At 41.4% G+C, this 17,153-nt stretch overlaps 2 protein-coding genes across 2 annotated transcripts; both read right to left on the reverse strand.

Moving 5' to 3' along the window:
- Window positions 1–592: 592 nt before the first annotated feature.
- On the reverse strand, window positions 593–4,322 carry LOC105057403 (uncharacterized). The gene is made up of 3 exons (XM_010940003.4): window positions 3,983–4,322; window positions 2,721–3,142; window positions 593–2,110 (listed from the first exon to the last, which is right to left on the reverse strand). Exons 1-3 carry the CDS (start codon window positions 4,040–4,042, stop codon window positions 862–864), a joined length of 1,731 nt encoding a protein of 576 aa, XP_010938305.2. The 5' UTR covers window positions 4,043–4,322; the 3' UTR covers window positions 593–861.
- Window positions 4,323–11,465: 7,143 nt separating this feature from the next.
- LOC105057534 (uncharacterized) lies at window positions 11,466–15,771 on the reverse strand. The gene is made up of 6 exons (XM_019854814.2): window positions 15,319–15,771; window positions 13,062–13,121; window positions 12,514–12,561; window positions 12,057–12,113; window positions 11,828–11,892; window positions 11,466–11,699 (listed from the first exon to the last, which is right to left on the reverse strand). Coding segments are annotated over exons 1-6 (276 nt in total). The 5' UTR covers window positions 15,364–15,771; the 3' UTR covers window positions 11,466–11,698.
- Window positions 15,772–17,153: the final 1,382 nt, after the last annotated feature.

The following is a 17,153-nucleotide window of genomic DNA, read 5'->3' on the forward strand; positions in this document are numbered from 1 at the left end:
CTATATAAATAAGATGGAGGCTCTAGGTGTACATCTTAATCTCAGATCAGATGTATCTCTACACTTCTATTTTGCTCTTCAAACATTCTTCTACGATCATATTTTACCAAAGTTCTGTCTCACTTAGACATCAGAGAGCTTCCTACTAGATCATCTCGACAGCCTTTAATTCTTACTCTTCTTTTTTGAAGGACAAGCTCTCTCTCCGAGCAGATGTACTAGCCATCATCAGATCTGCATCAACAACAATCAAATTTTAATACAACACATTAATTTGTACAAAAAGCCATACGGATAATTTTACGATCGCATAATTAGCTACATTGGGTCTTCATATGTTGATGGAAGGATGAACAAGAACATGTCGTAGGTACTCCTATGATCACACACCTCCAAACAAAAAGCATTTCTAGGTTCAAGTCTTTTAACGATTTTCCACTGGGAATTAGACATGGATAATTGTAATTCATCCCATTGCTTAACGAAGAAGAAAACGAAGAAGAAAACGAATTGCTAAACGTGAAGAGCTTCTGTGCTACTTTTCCCATCCCCATTTACCACCCTTACAACCATGCAATATTTGTACCAGATATCAACAAAGCATTAATATTTCTAACAACATAGTACGCCATGGAGGCTGGACATTCATAGAGACCTTCACTGTACATGCACTGAGAGATTATGGCAACAATAGAATCCATAGACAGAAGAAGAGCAAAACTAACTACAGAAACCAAAGAAAGCTAGCTGCACTGTAACAACAATAGACTTGGACAAAATTTCCCTTCCATCCCCCCCACAACCATTCTAAATCCATTCCCCTCTGCTCCCTTCCCGCCATGGCGCCATCCCCCACATCCTTCAGCAGCTCAGCGCCTCATACTTCACCGGGATCGCCCTATTGAGACCCACTTGCGACAGCAAGCTCCCCACCACCGCCAAGTCCCGGCAGAACACCCCTTGGAACGCCGACACCGCCGCCGACTTCTCCCCACGGACCCCGCACCCCTTCGACCCCAAAACCCTGTCCACCTTCGCCTTCTCGGACCCCAGCACCCCTGCTGTCGCTGCTGCTGCTTGAACCGCCACGGCAGTCGCTGCCGCTGCCGCCGCGGCCGCCGTCGCCGCCTCCTTCGCCCTCTGCTTCTCGTTGGCCTCTTCATCCATCACCGCCGCCATAATTCTAGCGTACCCCTTTTGCAACAGCCTGTAGAGTATCAATGCCGACATCCTAGACTGGTCCCTCACTGCATCCAAATCCCGGTGGTCGTCGGCAAACTCCAACCGATCGACGAACGCCCCCGCCTTATCGGGCTTGTGTTTCAATGAGAGTAACAGGTGGGCACGCTCCAATTCCGATCGGGTGCAACCCCGCCGGACGCCAATTAAGGCGTAGTAGTCCACATCGGAGACTTCCCCCGCCGCCACCCGAGCTCGGAGCTGGTGGATTCGAGCATTGAGAGCCCGGTGGCTGGCTGGGACGTCGCGGTACCGCACATCATGGTGGGGCCTCCACGGTGGACCCGGGAGCTTGCGGTCCCGGAGAATGGAATCGTAGAGGAGCTTGAGATGGTCGAGGTCGCGGAGGCAATCGGGGAGAGAGCGGACAGCCTCGAAGAGGTCGGCGCGGGCACGGAGGGCCGGGATGGACGTCAGGTCGAGGGCGAGAGCGCGGTTGCAGTCGGCGATGGCCTCGGCGAGGCGGCCGGCGGCGCGGTAGGCGGCGGCGCGGCCGATGAAGCAGGCGCCGGCGAACGCGTGGGGGACGCCGCGGCGGCTGTCGAGGATCTTGGAGAAGTGGCGGATGGCCTCGGCGGGGATTCCGGCGTCGAGGGCGGCCAGCGCGGCGGCGCGGCGGCGGAGGAGGAGCTTGATATGAGTCAAAAGGTGGGAGGCGGACTCGGACTCGGACGGTGGAGCAGTGGGAGGTCCAGGAGGGTTGGCGGAGGAGGAGGCGGCGCCGGCGGTGGAGAAGGTGAAGCTGTCGTCGGACCAGCAAACGCTCTCGCGACGGAAGGCGGCGGAGGCGAGGCGGCGACCGGTCTGGAGGAGGACCATCGCATCTTCCATTAGGCCCAAATGGCAGCAGGCTTGGCCCAAAACCAAATACCTGGAGGCAAAAACATAGAAGAAGAGGTGAGCTCACCGTCGATGCTTATATACCCACGAACCGAAAAAAGCCCATGCAGTTCGATTGGACCGGTCGGTTCAGTGAGAAGCCGAGTAAGGATGGCTGATGCTTTCTTCATGTGAGGAAGAGGTCAAAATTATGGATGGGATGTGACAAATGTCCTGGTCTAAATGACTGTAGTGCCCTTTTACTACAATTATAGTATAAAAGATAATTTGATATTTTAGCAGATTATTTAACGGCTCCTTTTATTTTGTGGTCAGCAAATCCAGCATAGGCTTGGCGTTGGATTCTGTTGTAACCCATAAAATTGTCCATGACGATCTCTCTCCCCATGACGATTTCTCTCCCCCTAATTTCCAAGATTCCAACCACCATCATATGTTCTTTATTTTTTAAAAATTAAAAAATTGGAGATTTGGTGATAACTAGTAAGAATAATTAATCTTTTTAAGAGAAATTAATAAATTGTAGGTTTTAAGTCTAGGTTGACCTAATTACCAGTGGACCAGATAAGCGAAGAGAGTAACTTGGAACTTGGATCCAGTTACCGCTTTAAGCAAAATGAATTAAGGGGTGGTGAGTTTACCTCCACTGGTCTTCCTTCTCGCAGCTCTTGGAGAGGCTAGCGAGGAACTTGCGCTTGAGATCGGAGATGGAGAAGCAGCGGAACGAGCGACCGCCGTCGGAGCGCTCGCGGTCGGGGGAGAGGAGATTGGCGCGCTCGCGGGAGAGGGTTTGCGAGGTGGAGTGGTCGACGGCCGAGGAGCCGAGGGAGGAGGAGGAGGAGTCGGGGGCCACCTTGTAGCTAGGGATGTAGTCCTGGAGCATGTCCGCCACCTCCCGGTAGCGGCGGAGGAAGAGGAGGGAGCGAGCCTTGAGCTCGAGCGCCACCTCGAGGCGCGGGGAGAGGGCGAGGGCGGCGTCGAGGAGGGCCACGGCGGCCGAGACATCGGACGGCTCCTGCGTCGCGATGAGGGATCGGGCGTCTCGGACGTACTTGTCGACGATCTGAGGGAGTTTAACAGTTGAATGGGAAATTAACAAAAAAAAAAAAAAGATTTTGATTCACGGTATTCACAGAACACAAAGAAAAAACATGGAGATGGGAATTCGATGAACAGGATTTACCAAAAACTACGAGTTTTTTAAAGAAATGTGGATCAAAACAGAGTAAGTTCGGACTTTACTGAAAATATAAGCAATTAAAACGATTAAAAAAAAGAGTGAAGGAAAAATGTGGTTGGATTGGTGGTGACAATGACAAAAAAATGAAATTTTGACGTCTGGATTTCTTTTCCTTCCACCTATATTTTAGACGAGATAGATGCAGAAGAGTTTTTGATGTCCTTTTTGATGAGATTAAGAAATTACTCTGCTTCTATGGCTTCATATGAGAGAATGAAAGAAGTTAATGGCGATAAACTTCTCCTTTGTGCTTTGTATTTGTTCTCTGAAAAAATTCCAGAAATATAAAATCATTGCGGTAAAAATTTGAACAGAAATGCAGTAAGTTCGTTAAGAAACAACGGGGAAAACAGCAGGTGTCCTCCTATTCTGTTGATAGAAATAGTGGCTGAAGCCAAACCAAAACAAAACAGAGGCTATTCCAAACCCAAACAGAAACCTCTAATATAGCAGCTTCCATTCACCCAATAGCAAAACCCAATAGGAAACTCCAAAGTGTGTTACCAAGCACCATTCCTGGAATCTAAACTCATCAAAAAAAAAAAACAGAGAGAGAGAGAGAGAGAGAGAGAAGAAAACGAGACCAATGGCCCAAACCCCATCCCAAAGCTTCCAACCAAATCCCCAAAAAAAACCGAGAGAAAGATGAAACCTTCCACCCACCTTCCTATTGCTCAGCCACCAGCGCTTCTTCTCTGCGGACAAGGAAGGCGAACCCGACATTGTCTCCAACGCATCACCTTCCCTCCCCTCCAATACAAAAACACAAGAACAAAGCTAGAACGAGGGAAGAACCCCGAAGACCGGGGGAAAAATCCCCACACCTCTAAGATCTCACCCCTCCCTCGCTCGCACTCTGAGGCATTAATAAGGCGAGCCCCGAACTCCCTCAAAGATCGCAGAAAAAGAGAGGAAAACGCTATCTTTGACTGCTCCTTTCCTTCCGGAGAAAGCTTCGATCCTTGGACTTCCTCGCTGGCGAGATGCCTCTCCCATACCCGACCTCCGCAAGCTAAAAAAAAAAATAAAGCGAGGGATAGCGATATAAAATAAAGAGAGCCCGACGGGGCCCACGCGGTAAAAAGCCACGGCGCTCAACGGTGGTCACCGCTCTCAAATCACGGGTAACAACAGCGGAGAAAAAAAGAAACCGAGAGCGATCGCTAGCGTAGTAAGTGAAGAAAAGAGCCCCTTATTTAATACGGCTCCATCTCATTTCCCAAAATGCCCTCTGGTTCACCGATCAGAACCGTTCATTTGATGAACCCGCACTTTGATGTAGGAGTATTTTGGGAGTTTGGGTGGTGGATGGGGGTGGTAGTTAATGCCTTGGGAGGTGTATTTATTGAAGACAGCCGGCTTAGCCACAAGCATCCTGCCACTTTCTCTACTTTGCCTTAATAAATATTTTATTCCCTTTTTACCCCCGCCTCTTAATGTGGTACATTTTAATAAGATACGACCAGTGGGGCCCGTAACGTCAGGGACTCTGCCTTTATGGGCTCAGCTCTCGCCGTTTCGTTCTCAACAACAAACACGTTGTTTAGGCTTTCGGGTGTGCGAGAGAGCAGAGATTCAGATGATCGAACGGCTTTTGATCTGATGGAAATGTGTTTGCTGTTTTGAGTGACACACCGAAATTTCGGAGGGCTATTTATTGGGGGGCTGTCCTCTAACTGTCCCTCAAAGGTAGGAGAAGGGGGGACAGGTCATCAGATCTCGTGCGTGTTAGGTGGGGCCCAAGCTCATGCTGTGCTTGCCACATCATTAATGCTCCACGTGGATGACAGCTGGTGGGCTGTGGTGGTTTGTTATGGGGACCACCACCACCAAGGGATCCAGGTAAGTCTAGTAATAGGGATTAGGGTACAAATGCTATAGTTTACCAACAAAAGGTACAAGTGCCATGGACTAATGATCTAGAAGTCTAGAACTGGTCCTGAACTACCAGCAACAAGTTGGCATTCTTACCGAAATTAATAACAAGTTGGCTAGGGTTGCTAGGTTTAACTTTCCACCACCATCTTTGATAAGTTCAAACTTAGATGACTGTTGCAGGAGCTCATATATATATATATATATATAGTTTCGAAACAGATCATACATATATGATTTCTTGTTTTTGAGCTTTTGTTTTATTTGCCTTGGAATAGGAGTGACAGAGGATTCAAAATTTAGTCATATCCAGTCTTCTATGGTTCAAAAATATCCCAAGTATACACTACTTTGCCTTCTCGTCATGGTGATGTTTTCCTACGTTACAGAGAGTTGATGTAATAGCTCTTTTCTAGTGTTCAGCTCTTCATGGCCTCATAAATGCAGTTGTAGATAGATCAAAAACAAAAAACATGTGGTGTTCAACATCATAGGACGGGTCGGTGATATCTCTATTGACTTCAAGAGGCTAATATTAGGTTAGGATGTTAATAGGTGGTTCAAATAATTTGATTGTAAATAATGCCACCATGATAATAATGGAAGATGAGATATTGGTGTGGTGGAAATTATAGAATTGATTGCACAAATAAATGCAGATGCAGTATGATGATGATTGTTGTAGATTGTAAGATGGATATAAGCTATTTGTGTTGTTTGATTGTTATTGCGGGTCTACAAAATGGTTGGCTAAATAGTAGAGGAGCCCTATGTGTCATTTATGCTATCCTGCCATGTCGGCGCTCATGTGGTTTCATTGAAACTTGGTTGGGCTCAACTGCTATAAAAGGAAGACATAAATGTCAGTTTTTCACATATGCAAGGTTGTACCAAAATGGTAAATAAATAACAATAGGCAAGGGGTAATTTTCCTCTACCATCATACTTAGCCAAGGAACAAGTAAAACAGTTGATTTTGGTTGTTCTTTTACCAACATTGAGAAGCTAAGATGATTAAGTAAATAAGCTAAAATCAAATATACAGTAATATTAGAAAGAATTTTTAGAAGAGCACCTTTAGCAACTAGGAAATCTAGTTGTACTACCTATTTTGCATCTACTATTGCCGTGATGTGGCATCAGAATCAATAAGATATTATTAAAATAGGAAGAGGAATGAAGATATATGTATCTAGTATGTGGTGCCATAAAACAAGTAACCTCATCATTTCTCTCTGTGAAACAATACTTATGCAGTCAACCTGTACTCTGTATGCCCATGTTTCAAGTGTAAGATCTACTTCAATCAGATTGGAATTCTCGAGTGCATTTTATGCACTAATTTGTTTGTAAATTACCTTGAACTTGATATTACATTCCAAACTACATATCCACATTAGGCAGTGTTGAGATCTACTGCCCAGTCGTACCAACCCATCACCTCCACCCAGCGTGAGGTATTGTCCGCTCTGGAACGGAGCCCGGGCCTTTGACCCGGTCAGCACCTCGCCCCGCACGGTTTTGCCCCACAAAAGGCGCCTCACGTGGGAGAGGGAGGCTGGTAGTACTTAAGCAGTAGAGTCCATTGATTGTATCCGATATGGGACTTTCGGGCTCAATGTCCCCGATGCCATCCCACAACAGAGCCCCCAGCAAGGGAAGTCTACTACGCAGGTAGGGGACGGGTTCCCACAGACGGCGTCAATTGTTGAGGTCTACTGCCCAGTCGTACCAACCCATCACCTCCACCCAGCGTGAGGTATTGTCCTTGGAACATTTGACGGTCAGCGCACTTTGCCCAAATGCCTCAGTAGAATATAACAGTAATTATTGTTCTATACTTCTCAATGCCGTCCATCCCACAGCAAATTTGTCAGCCACTTGCAATCAGAATCTTAGACTTTTCGCCTTCATTATTCCGACTCAAGCATAACCCAATCTTTGCAACCCTAGAATTTCTGGTTCATCAATGATCTATGGAAAGACAATTTGATCATGCATCCTATCTTCTCGTCAGTTCTTCAATATTTCTTTATCCCATGTCAAATCTCTAGGATCTGTTGCAAACTCACTAAAAATTTTGTTTCTGAATTGGGCATATTACCCACCTAATTTCCTTGAGCAAATATCACCTACCTATTTCATGCAAGGCTTCCAACAATTTTTTTTAAAAAAAGAAAGAAACAAAGATTCTGATAGTTTTATTTTTTACTTGCACATGTGGAGGAGTATACTCCTGGTAAAAAAATTCAGTGTACAACAGAAGGCACCAAGCAACCCATATGAATTTTCTGGCTTGCTTTTTTTTTTTTTTTTTGGTGTAACTTTTCTAGCTTACTTCACAAGGCTTGAATCAGTACTTGCATTATTAATTCCTTATGAGCAAAATCTCTGTAGCCTAGCTTGCACGCCCACCCCACTTCCTCCACCCCCCACCTTCTCTCTCTCTCTCTCTCTGTGATTTCTTTTTCTTTTTTTGGAAAGAAGGTAGCCTTTTGAGCATGTAACTAGGTGAGAAAGGTGACGCAAGAACAACAATATTGAAGTTGGATAAGTGTACCAGTGGGAGGGACCAGTGAGTTTGTGTCAAACGAGTAGCTACAGCAGTTAACATGGCATCAATGCAACCACTCTTCACAGGTGACAGACCAAGCTGTGAATTGTTATTCTCACAAGAATGTGTGAAACATTAGCATTTGAGCCCTATCCATATATATATATATATTCTCTTTATCAAAGCCAGCCAGCCTTTCTCTAGCTTTCCTTTCTCCCTAACTAATTGATGGTCTGCCACATGAGTTGTTTGGTGGGCTGCTCCTTTGACAATGCCCATATTACAATGCCTACAAATTCCATTGTAAAATGCTTCCAACCAATACCACAGAGAGATCGACATTTGTCCAAAGTAGTAAACAAATTGCGGCTTCTCTTACATGTCTATCTTGGCATGGTATTGGAAGATTAGTCTTGCAGCATGAGTAGTAGGAAATTGTCTAACTATTGGGACACCAATGGCCGCCATTTCGCAGGGCACATGGTGTCATTGCTTTACTTCCATCTCCATGGCAATGTAAAGGGTTGGAGGCTTTCGCTTTTGGAGTTATCCTTCTGATCACAAAACTTCTACTTCAGACTCCCACTTCTTTAGGAGAAATTATCAATCACGGCCTCCGGTTGCCATATGATGATGGACCCTCTCCCCTTTTATATGATGGTGGACCATCCTCTTCTAAATGGGCAAGGGTACCCTCAGTGTGTGCTTGCCCTAAAATCCAAGATAGTTTGATCTCTCTGTGGTCATTTTACCACTTGTTGCACTTAACCACCAGTTGGAACTCAATTTGTTATCCAACCTTTTTCTCTCCGATAATTATATTAAACATCTGATACTCGACGATTTATACATGTAGCAGTGATATGTTTTACTCAAAGATTTATCTTGGTTATGTTGCATTCCACATATCCAAAATTTTCATGTTGCCATGTATATGCTCATAAGCATAAAGGGATCAGACAGAGGATATCTTGATGGAGTTATCATGACCTACCAATAGCCAAGAAAAGAAAAGCTGAGATTTACAAGGCAATTAAGTCATGCACCAGTACTCTTATACTACGTTAGCAGTCCTTCCTTGCTATTTCCTATGCTACAAGAACTAGTTAATAGTATATGGACTGTGGAGTCACATCAACTATAGAGTGTGGCATTAATCTACTTGTCTGTTTTAGCAGGCTCAAAACAGCAACATCCTTCGGTGGATCAGACACTGGAATCCTACATGCATTTTCTAATATCAAATACACAAAAACATCTCTTCTTACAAGCTACCAAGTACCAAAGTTGATTAGTTTTTACGTAGTACATAAAGAATGACTGGATTATTCATGATGTTTTGATTTTGTACAAGCAAAAACTGAAAAGCAAGCATGACTCATAGTAACTAGAAAGTTTTACCACCTTTTCTTTGTCAAAAAATTAAAAAAATTCATTGTAGTACATAACATGTGAATCTTGGTTGGTCGGTTTGCAGATTGAGGAAAATATAGCCTCATTATATCATTTGAACCATCTAAGAGTTCTAGACCAACTAAGCAGTGAGTGTCCTCCACTCACCACTCGCAATCTGGCCTCATTCAAGGAGTGCTGGGGTTGTGTTGGGACGTGGCCTGTCCTCCTCCCAGCACAAAATGAGACCACCTCCAACCAGCAGCAAACAAGCTGTTCTGCCATGGCATTTGCATGCCATGTTGGTTAATGTGGGCATGTGACCTGGTCTCGCATGGTGGAGCTCCCCATTTCTAGGGCATTTAAAGCACACAGCTCTTTGGACCGGGCCATTTTTTTTTTCCAGCCAAGTTAGGCATATAATTATACAATCCTGGAATAAATACAACCACTAGCATCAGCATACAAAATATCTCGTATCTGAAGCCAAATCCTAAATAATGGCATCAGAGAGGTTGGTCACAAAAGAAACTCCCAGTCTGCAGCACTGTTCACCTCTCAATGATTAGAGCATGAAAACTTCTATGCTAATAACCATCTTTGAGCCCCTCTCACCTTCGAGGAGAGACGGTAACACCATAAAGTGTGTTTGGGCTGGGCCTTCACCACCTCTAACGGCAGCCCTCCTTTATCTGAAAGGCACATAGAAACAGAAAGATAGCAATAATAATAGAGTCCTTCGTAAAGGAAAAGGCATTCTCTTACACCCTTCAGTTTTGTCTTTCCATTTGGATGCCTTCTCCTTGTACTTATCTTCCAGCATCAACTAGCACGTGCCGTACATGTGTGCATGTGCCCTTTCTTTTCTGTGTTGATGGGGGAGGGGTGGGGGAGTTAACCGGGTTTAGGTTAACCATAACTCAACTTAACCCAACAGTTTGGTGGGGTTTGTTTTCTGTGTTGAAATGGCTCTCGCAAAGATTATCCAATGGTTTCGGTTGGAAAAATTATCCTAGCAATTGTTTTTGTAAATAGTTACTTTTAGAGCTCTTAGAGTTTTGGGAGTTCATTCTTGGCATCCGGTGCTTCTTGGCCTCTTATAGTTGAGGACATAATTGCAGGTTTCAAAAATATGTTTTTAAGTTTAGTGAATCTGTTTTTGGCTTGAAGGAAAGAAAGAAGGTTAGGCTTGGTTTGAAAGCTTGGGTACTCTTATACTATTATTAACTTCTTATTTTTTCTTAATCCATTTGCTGGTAAAGCATGATAATTGGATGTAAATTTTGGGGTAAGTCAAGGCTCACTGAACGGATTGCTTGCACCAACCAAGAAATGCAGCATAATGAGAAAGGAGTTTACTTCTGTGCAAACTTGTGATACTCTGGTAAGAGAAAGATGAACAATTTATAGAAAGAGGATGCTATAGATTCTAAGATTAAGGGGATTAGGAATGATTGTTGTTTGTAGCAAGTAGAATATGTGACATATATAGGAGCAATAGAGCATGAAATTTGGTTGCACCATTGTCATATTTTGGATGAAATTTTGCAATTTATAAGGGGCCACTAGAAACCATGTTTTTTTGGCTAGAGAGACATGCATTGTGTTTACTTGCATTTGCTAGCAGGTATGAGACAAATCGTGCTCTTAAAAATGGCTCCAGATCGATGCCTTCCTTTTATTTTCCTCAAAGGATGCATCCCTTACATGTATCAGAGAGTGTGTTTGCGTGTACCAAAAGATCATGATACTTTTATACTTTAAAATTATTAACCATGACTTTATAATATGGGATGTTTAGTTCTATCATGAAATCTTGAAAAGATCATAAAAGCAGGAAATCAACAATTTCTGCTTTGAGTAGAAATTATCAAAATTCATATTTTCCTCCTATTCTTATCCTCATTCCTTTCCATATTTCTTCGAAGGCCTGATCCCTATTTTCTTTTGCTTCTTGCTTATGTTTGAGGAGAAGCATCAAGGTCCAGGCAGCTCCATTGCATGGGAAACAATGAAATGGAAGCATGAAAGGACTCCAAAGGACAGTGGACAATCAGCCCAGAAGTAAATGCCAGTTAGTATTTCATATTGCAGACTTGAAATAAAACCCTAATTAACCCCTAGCCATAATATAAGTTAGCAGTCAAAAGTTGATACCGCTATCGGATTGTCAGAATCATATTAGTCCTTGCTAAGCTCATTTTCCTCCCATGAAAATGTCAACTAATGAGAGATCCACTGAAAACTAAGTAGTTGCACATACTTCAGACATTATTACCAAGAAAAGTAGCCATTCGACTTGAGCGACCATAAATAATAAAAGAAAGTAGCTTTACTGAAATGCAGGATTTCTTTTGAATAAGGTCAACTGTTTAGAATCAGCCCAAGGACTGCAGCAACCAAGTAGTCCATGATCTAAATGACTAAATATATACATCAAACCTAGCACTAAGTCCATGCCTTCTCATTTGAACAAAGTGCATGCCTTCTCGTTTGAATAGACTTCTGTAGAGTTGTACACACCAGCAGTCTCTTCAATCTTAAATGGACCTACTTAGCCTGCAAATCAATTATATTAAAACACATGTTGTTTGAAATGAAATTAGCCAATCAAAATTGTTCTAGAATCTAAGGAAGCAAGAAAAAAAGAAAAAAAAAGCGAGCTATGCTACAAAATGGAATCTTACTATGTTCTCCTCTGAAGAGGTGCACTTAGGGTTTCGAGGGGGAGTCGATCATGATGAGGTGTTCGCTGCAGGGACCACCATTTAATTGTAAATATTTTGAAAATGAGGAGAAGAAATGAATTATTTTGGCACTGTGATTGAATTTGATGCTAACAAAATCTTGATGCTATATAATTAACACTATGTACTTGACTATTTGTTCATATAAGAAGGAAAAACATCTACATACCTTTAATTTGGGCTTCAGCGATTCAATGGCAGTTCCTGTTTTCAGGTTGACTCCTTGCTAAAATAAAAAATCATAAAAACAAAAATGAAGTTATACTTTTTAATAAGTTAACTGAAACTTCTTTGGATATTTTATGAATAAAGATGGTGAGCCAGTCCATGGATCACCAATCAAGGATCAGACTCATGCCCCTAAGGTTTATTGAAGCTCATATAAGGGTACTCAAGTGCCTACACTATATATCCATCATGAACAAAGTCCGACCCACTGTTTGATTGGCTAGGATTAGACATCTTTATGAACAGAATGCACATGCCATGGTCACCAATGGTAGCCAAACAATCAGGCTAGACTTGGCCATGCTACTTCCAATCTCTCCATTGAGATGACTCGGTCCATCTTATATTAGATTTGCCATCATACATAGGGCCAATGCTGGAAGTAACACTGTGCTTACCTTACCAAGTGCCCAGTCAGCAGAATCAAAGTAGGCTCTCTCATGGTCCTGCAAACAATTATAACAAAATACCAGGCACAAATTAATAATTTAGATGGAAAAAATATAGAAAGCATCTGGTCACCCTTTCAGAATTCAGAGTTAGTTTCTTTGTGTATCCCCCATTGGCTTCTCCTACCTTTGGATGCATCATGTTAATCATGGAGACAGCTTAACAAATGGCAGGCGGCATGAAGGTTCCTGTTGTGAGCCTATTCAATGTGGTCCAATGGCAAATGTCTTATTAAATTATTGGAAGTGGCCTAACTTATATGATTTTGTTGGAAAGAGCTTTTGACACGGCTAACATTTAGTATGATAAACAGGAACAGAGATTTAATTAGAGGTTTCTTCTACAAGGCCATGATGGAATCACAGAACTATAAAGCCATCAAAGTCTTGGATTCTATATTAGTCAAGACTTGAGAGTTAGACCAGAGCGAAACTCTGTATGATTTCAAATCACTATTCTTGATGTGAATTCTACATTTATAACTAATGGAACTCACCTTTGATATCAAGGGTTTCTTTTTTGGCACAATTCCCCCATATTTTTTCTCCAGTGATACCTGGGATTAAGCAAACATTTTAACACCTAGAAGCAACAATTCACCAACCAAAAATAGAAATCATAGAGTTTATTAGATCCATCCTTTAGCTTGCCAAATTCTCATGTTAAGATTTAGACTAAAAGGAAAAAGAATCAATATCAGGACAAACAAGAAACAAGCAGAAAGGTAGCGCAAAATATTAAGCTTTACATAATATGTCATTTAATTATCTTTTCATCATTCTAATACAAAGATAACTGTCTCCTCAAACCACAAAAATGAAGATAAGCCTGATCATATATAAATAATTTGTTCTCTTTTCTTTTCTTTTCTTTTCTTTTCTTTTGTCCTTTTTTGAAAGAAAGATGGGAAGTGCACCTCTAAATAATTTCTTTAGGATGATGAAATGAACAGTTAAGTGTCTTAAAAGATGAAATGTTGATGGTGATTATGATTTGACAAGGGTGAAGCCCTTTGACAACCTTTGTAATATGTTTCTTTCATTCAAAATAATGCACCCTCAGTTTTGATGAGGATGTGTCACCTAACAAGGAAAGTAAAACTATCGAAATATAGGTGAAACATTGTTGTTTTCTTGTTCTTAGAAACCTGAAACAGGTACACTGGCGGTAGGTAAAAACTTCTAATATTGATAGAGTCGCCATAGATTTACATGGTTTTAATCTAGAATTCAAATATTATAATATAGCACTAAAAAAAAAAGGAAAGCAGGTCATGTGGTTACTCTAGAATGAGCAATGTGCATGCATGTGCATCACATACTCCCCATTATTGTAGAACTTTACTTGACAATTGGTGTGAGATGAAGTAACAAAAAGCAAGTAGGCATTTTCCACTAATACCTGTGTGGATCTTTCATTCCTCCTTAGTACAGGAGATTGATTTGGAACAAATGGTCCTCAAAATATTATTAAGATAAATGGAGGGGAAAATTTGGAAGGACATTTACCTCAGTTATTCAAATTTATTCTCCCTCAATGTAAGGATAGCTACACTAATATTTGACAATGTACAGCCATATTCAATAATTCAAAGATGTTAAAAGTCTTGTCAGAGCTTATCAAGGATTCTTGTGGTGGACCAATGTTCTAAAAGTTGAGGCTACTTTGGAATTTATCACAAAGGCTCCCTTAGACTTCCATTATGATTGTTAAGCCTACCATTATGCGTCCACAAATAGTGTAGCATGAATGATTTCTTTGGAGAAAGATCATGCTGAGTGCACAAAGTTCTGAGAGCACCAAATCCCGTAGACTCAGGCACTGCTTTTTGCTTTCTCTGGTTGAATAGTTTTCATTCTGATTGAAAATTCTTATTCGCAAACACATTTGTACAGACTTTATTTCTCAACAAATCAGGTGACCATTGAGCTACGCTCACTGGTATCCTTTCTTTGTCACACACACACACACACAAAACACAAAAAAAAAAAAAAGAGGAGGAAATTTCAGGCACTAAGTGATGTGAAGACCACCTTTCAATGAATGGCATGAACTTTCACAATCATTAATTTAGTCACTTACAGCCTTTCATGATGGCAACCTAATGAACTAACACAAGCCATCAAAGAACTAACATTTCGATGATCCAATTATAGTGTCCCTTTTTCTACCAGCAGACAAACTTTGAAAAGGCTGATCCTTTGTTCACAGAAAGGGATGCGCCTACGAGTGAATTCTAAGCTAAGCCAAGAGCCACATCATTTTATTAAGGGAATCAGAACCACATCAAATTAGGTTTGTGATTCCTCTAAGTGCAATTTCTTATGATCGATCCTCCCATATTGCAATTGTTTCTTTGAATAGATCTTTGTGTCTTCCTTGTTTCATTTGCCACATATTATTGTAAATTCTATATCATCAAATAGTTACCATCTTATCCTTCTAAATCTGAAGAAACGACATTAATTACCCAAATTGATTACTTGCAAGGAAACCTCACATTTTGTGACATATCAAGCTATTTGATTGAAAATTTGAATTAACAAAACATAATAAACAGAATAATTGTAATTGCAAACCATGTTTGGTTTTCTGTAAAAAAATTTAAAACCACGATACTTTTAGAACCATAAGCTATCTCATAGAATCAACAATAAGGAAGCCAGTAACCTTTAGAATAGCATTCAAGAGTCATAAAAACAAATATGGCTTATCTTTTCAAAAAAAAAAAAAAAAAAAAAAAGGAAGCTTACCTCTTCCTCTTGGGAAGCCATATGCTCTCCATTGCAGCCTGCCATCTGTAATCCTCCTCTCTCTGCACCAAAAAAAAAAAAAAAACAGTCTACAAAAAAGCAATATAAGGGAAAACCGAGATAAATCCGAGATGGTTTTGAATTATGGGAATTGAGTAGTAGATGAGGAAGGTGAGAGAAGCTTGAGACTAAGGACAGGATGGGACTTGAATGAGGAGGAAGGAGATGGGAAGGGAAAAGGGGGTGGAGAGAACATAATATAGTGATCAGGGGGAGGCATTAAAGTAAGGCAAGAACGGCGGGTTGAGTGTGGTTTTAAAAAAATGAGAATATGATTAGAGGGTCACGAAAAGAAAGAGGAAGTAAATTGGTCAACTCAATGGTGCTTGTAATCAGCCTAAAGTTCACACATGCGTGTAATATTCGTAGCCGACACTCTCCTCCCTCCTTTTCTCTATCCATATTCTCCATTCTCTCGTTGGGATGCTCCTCTTTTTTTTTTTGTTTTTATAATTTATCCTTTTCGTATTCGATGTTCTTCTATATCTCCTTCCTTCGTCACCTTTTCATCTTAAAATGAAGGATATTTAAAATAACCTGATGCAATTAGAATTAAAGCCACCACCTTTCCAAGGTCACAACATGATTACTCCTCAAATAGAGGAGGCATAAAACCATTTGGATACAATTAAGTTTGCCGGTTGGAAGGGAAATTATATGGTCTAGATTCAAATCCGCTAATTAGCATTGGCCTCGAATTGAGAATGAGATCCCAATGCCAATCTGATCAGCTATCAAGCTTGCAAGCTGCAACCAACCACCAAATTGAAGCAGGAAAAGAGTCAGCGAGACCCAAAAGTATGGTTTAGGCATGTTGATTTAGGTTCACGTACTTGGACTCCACCCAAATCCAAAATCTCACCCTCCGAAAGAAGAGAACAAATATAACACTCACAGAGCTAGTTTGACTACAATCCAAGTCAAGCCCAAACAAATGGTTCAAAGCTTGGCAGAGCTCTCTCTCTCTCTCTAGTTCATCTTGGTCCCCATGAATAAAACAAATCGAATGGCAATCCATAACTTGTCATCCACAAGTTGCTCTTTCAAGAAAACTAGTAATCGGATATCAATAGCCGGTCCCATGAGTTCTCTGTCTGGTTACCCAAAAAGACCAATGATCTTGGGCTTCTTAGACACTTGTACATTCTATTCGTTTTTCTAACATAGTTTGTGCTTCAAAATTGTTGATCCCTAAACATTTAAAGATTTTTTTTTGTTGATTAGCCAGAAAAGATTGGTGCCTCTTGCTCCTTAAAATTAAAGGAATGCAAGAGAACATGCTATAGTTCCCTCAGAAAACAGAACATGATATAGCTCCGTTTGATTTGAGACTAGCTTGTATGTTTCTCTCAGCGAATTACACCGAGGATTGTATAGGATTGGCAAGATCCACTTGAACAGAGTAAAACATAACAACAAGAATCTCAATAGCAGCACTCACCACGGTACAACCAAACTTATAGGAGGCCACCCACCCTTAATTCAGAGTCAGGCGAAGCCCACCATCTTTCATTGCATCAGCTGTCAAAGGTCCAGTTAATTTCGATATAGATTCTTTCCAACAAACCGTCCACAAATTTTATAAGTTTTGAATATACCACAAATAGTCCTGTAATTGAACTAGATTTCTTCATGACAGATGCAACCCATATCATGGATCTACAACTAATAAAATGTCTAGTCCAGACTAGATCCAAAACATTTTCCATAGGTCATAATTGCAATCTGCAATTAGGATAAGGTGGTTTCGGATGAACCTTGGGTCAAAGCATTTA

Source organism: Elaeis guineensis, chromosome 14 (assembly GCF_000442705.2).
Source record: "Elaeis guineensis isolate ETL-2024a chromosome 14, EG11, whole genome shotgun sequence".
Taxonomy (NCBI): domain Eukaryota; kingdom Viridiplantae; phylum Streptophyta; class Magnoliopsida; order Arecales; family Arecaceae; genus Elaeis; species Elaeis guineensis.

What these genes read in the sequence shown, in the direction of transcription:
- LOC105057403 (XM_010940003.4), bottom strand. Translation starts at nt 4,042, where the DNA reads ATGTCGGGTTCGCCTTCCTTGTCCGCAGAGAAGAAGCGCTGGTGGCTG. An exon ending in GGTGGCTGAGCAATAGGAAG is followed by an intron (nt 3,143 to 3,982) that starts GTGGGTGGAAGG and finishes AAACTCCCTCAG; the next exon opens with ATCGTCGACAAGTACGTCCG. An exon ending in GAGAAGGAAGACCAGTGGAG is followed by an intron (nt 2,111 to 2,720) that starts GTAAACTCACCA and finishes TTTTGCCTCCAG; the next exon opens with GTATTTGGTTTTGGGCCAAG.
- LOC105057534 (XM_019854814.2), bottom strand. Translation starts at nt 15,363, where the DNA reads ATGGCAGGCTGCAATGGAGAGCATATGGCTTCCCAAGAGGAAGAG. An exon ending in CTGACTGGGCACTTGGTAAG is followed by an intron (nt 12,114 to 12,513) that starts GTAAGCACAGTG and finishes TTTTTATTTTAG; the next exon opens with CAAGGAGTCAACCTGAAAAC. An exon ending in CGCTGAAGCCCAAATTAAAG is followed by an intron (nt 11,893 to 12,056) that starts GTATGTAGATGT and finishes TGGTCCCTGCAG; the next exon opens with CGAACACCTCATCATGATCG.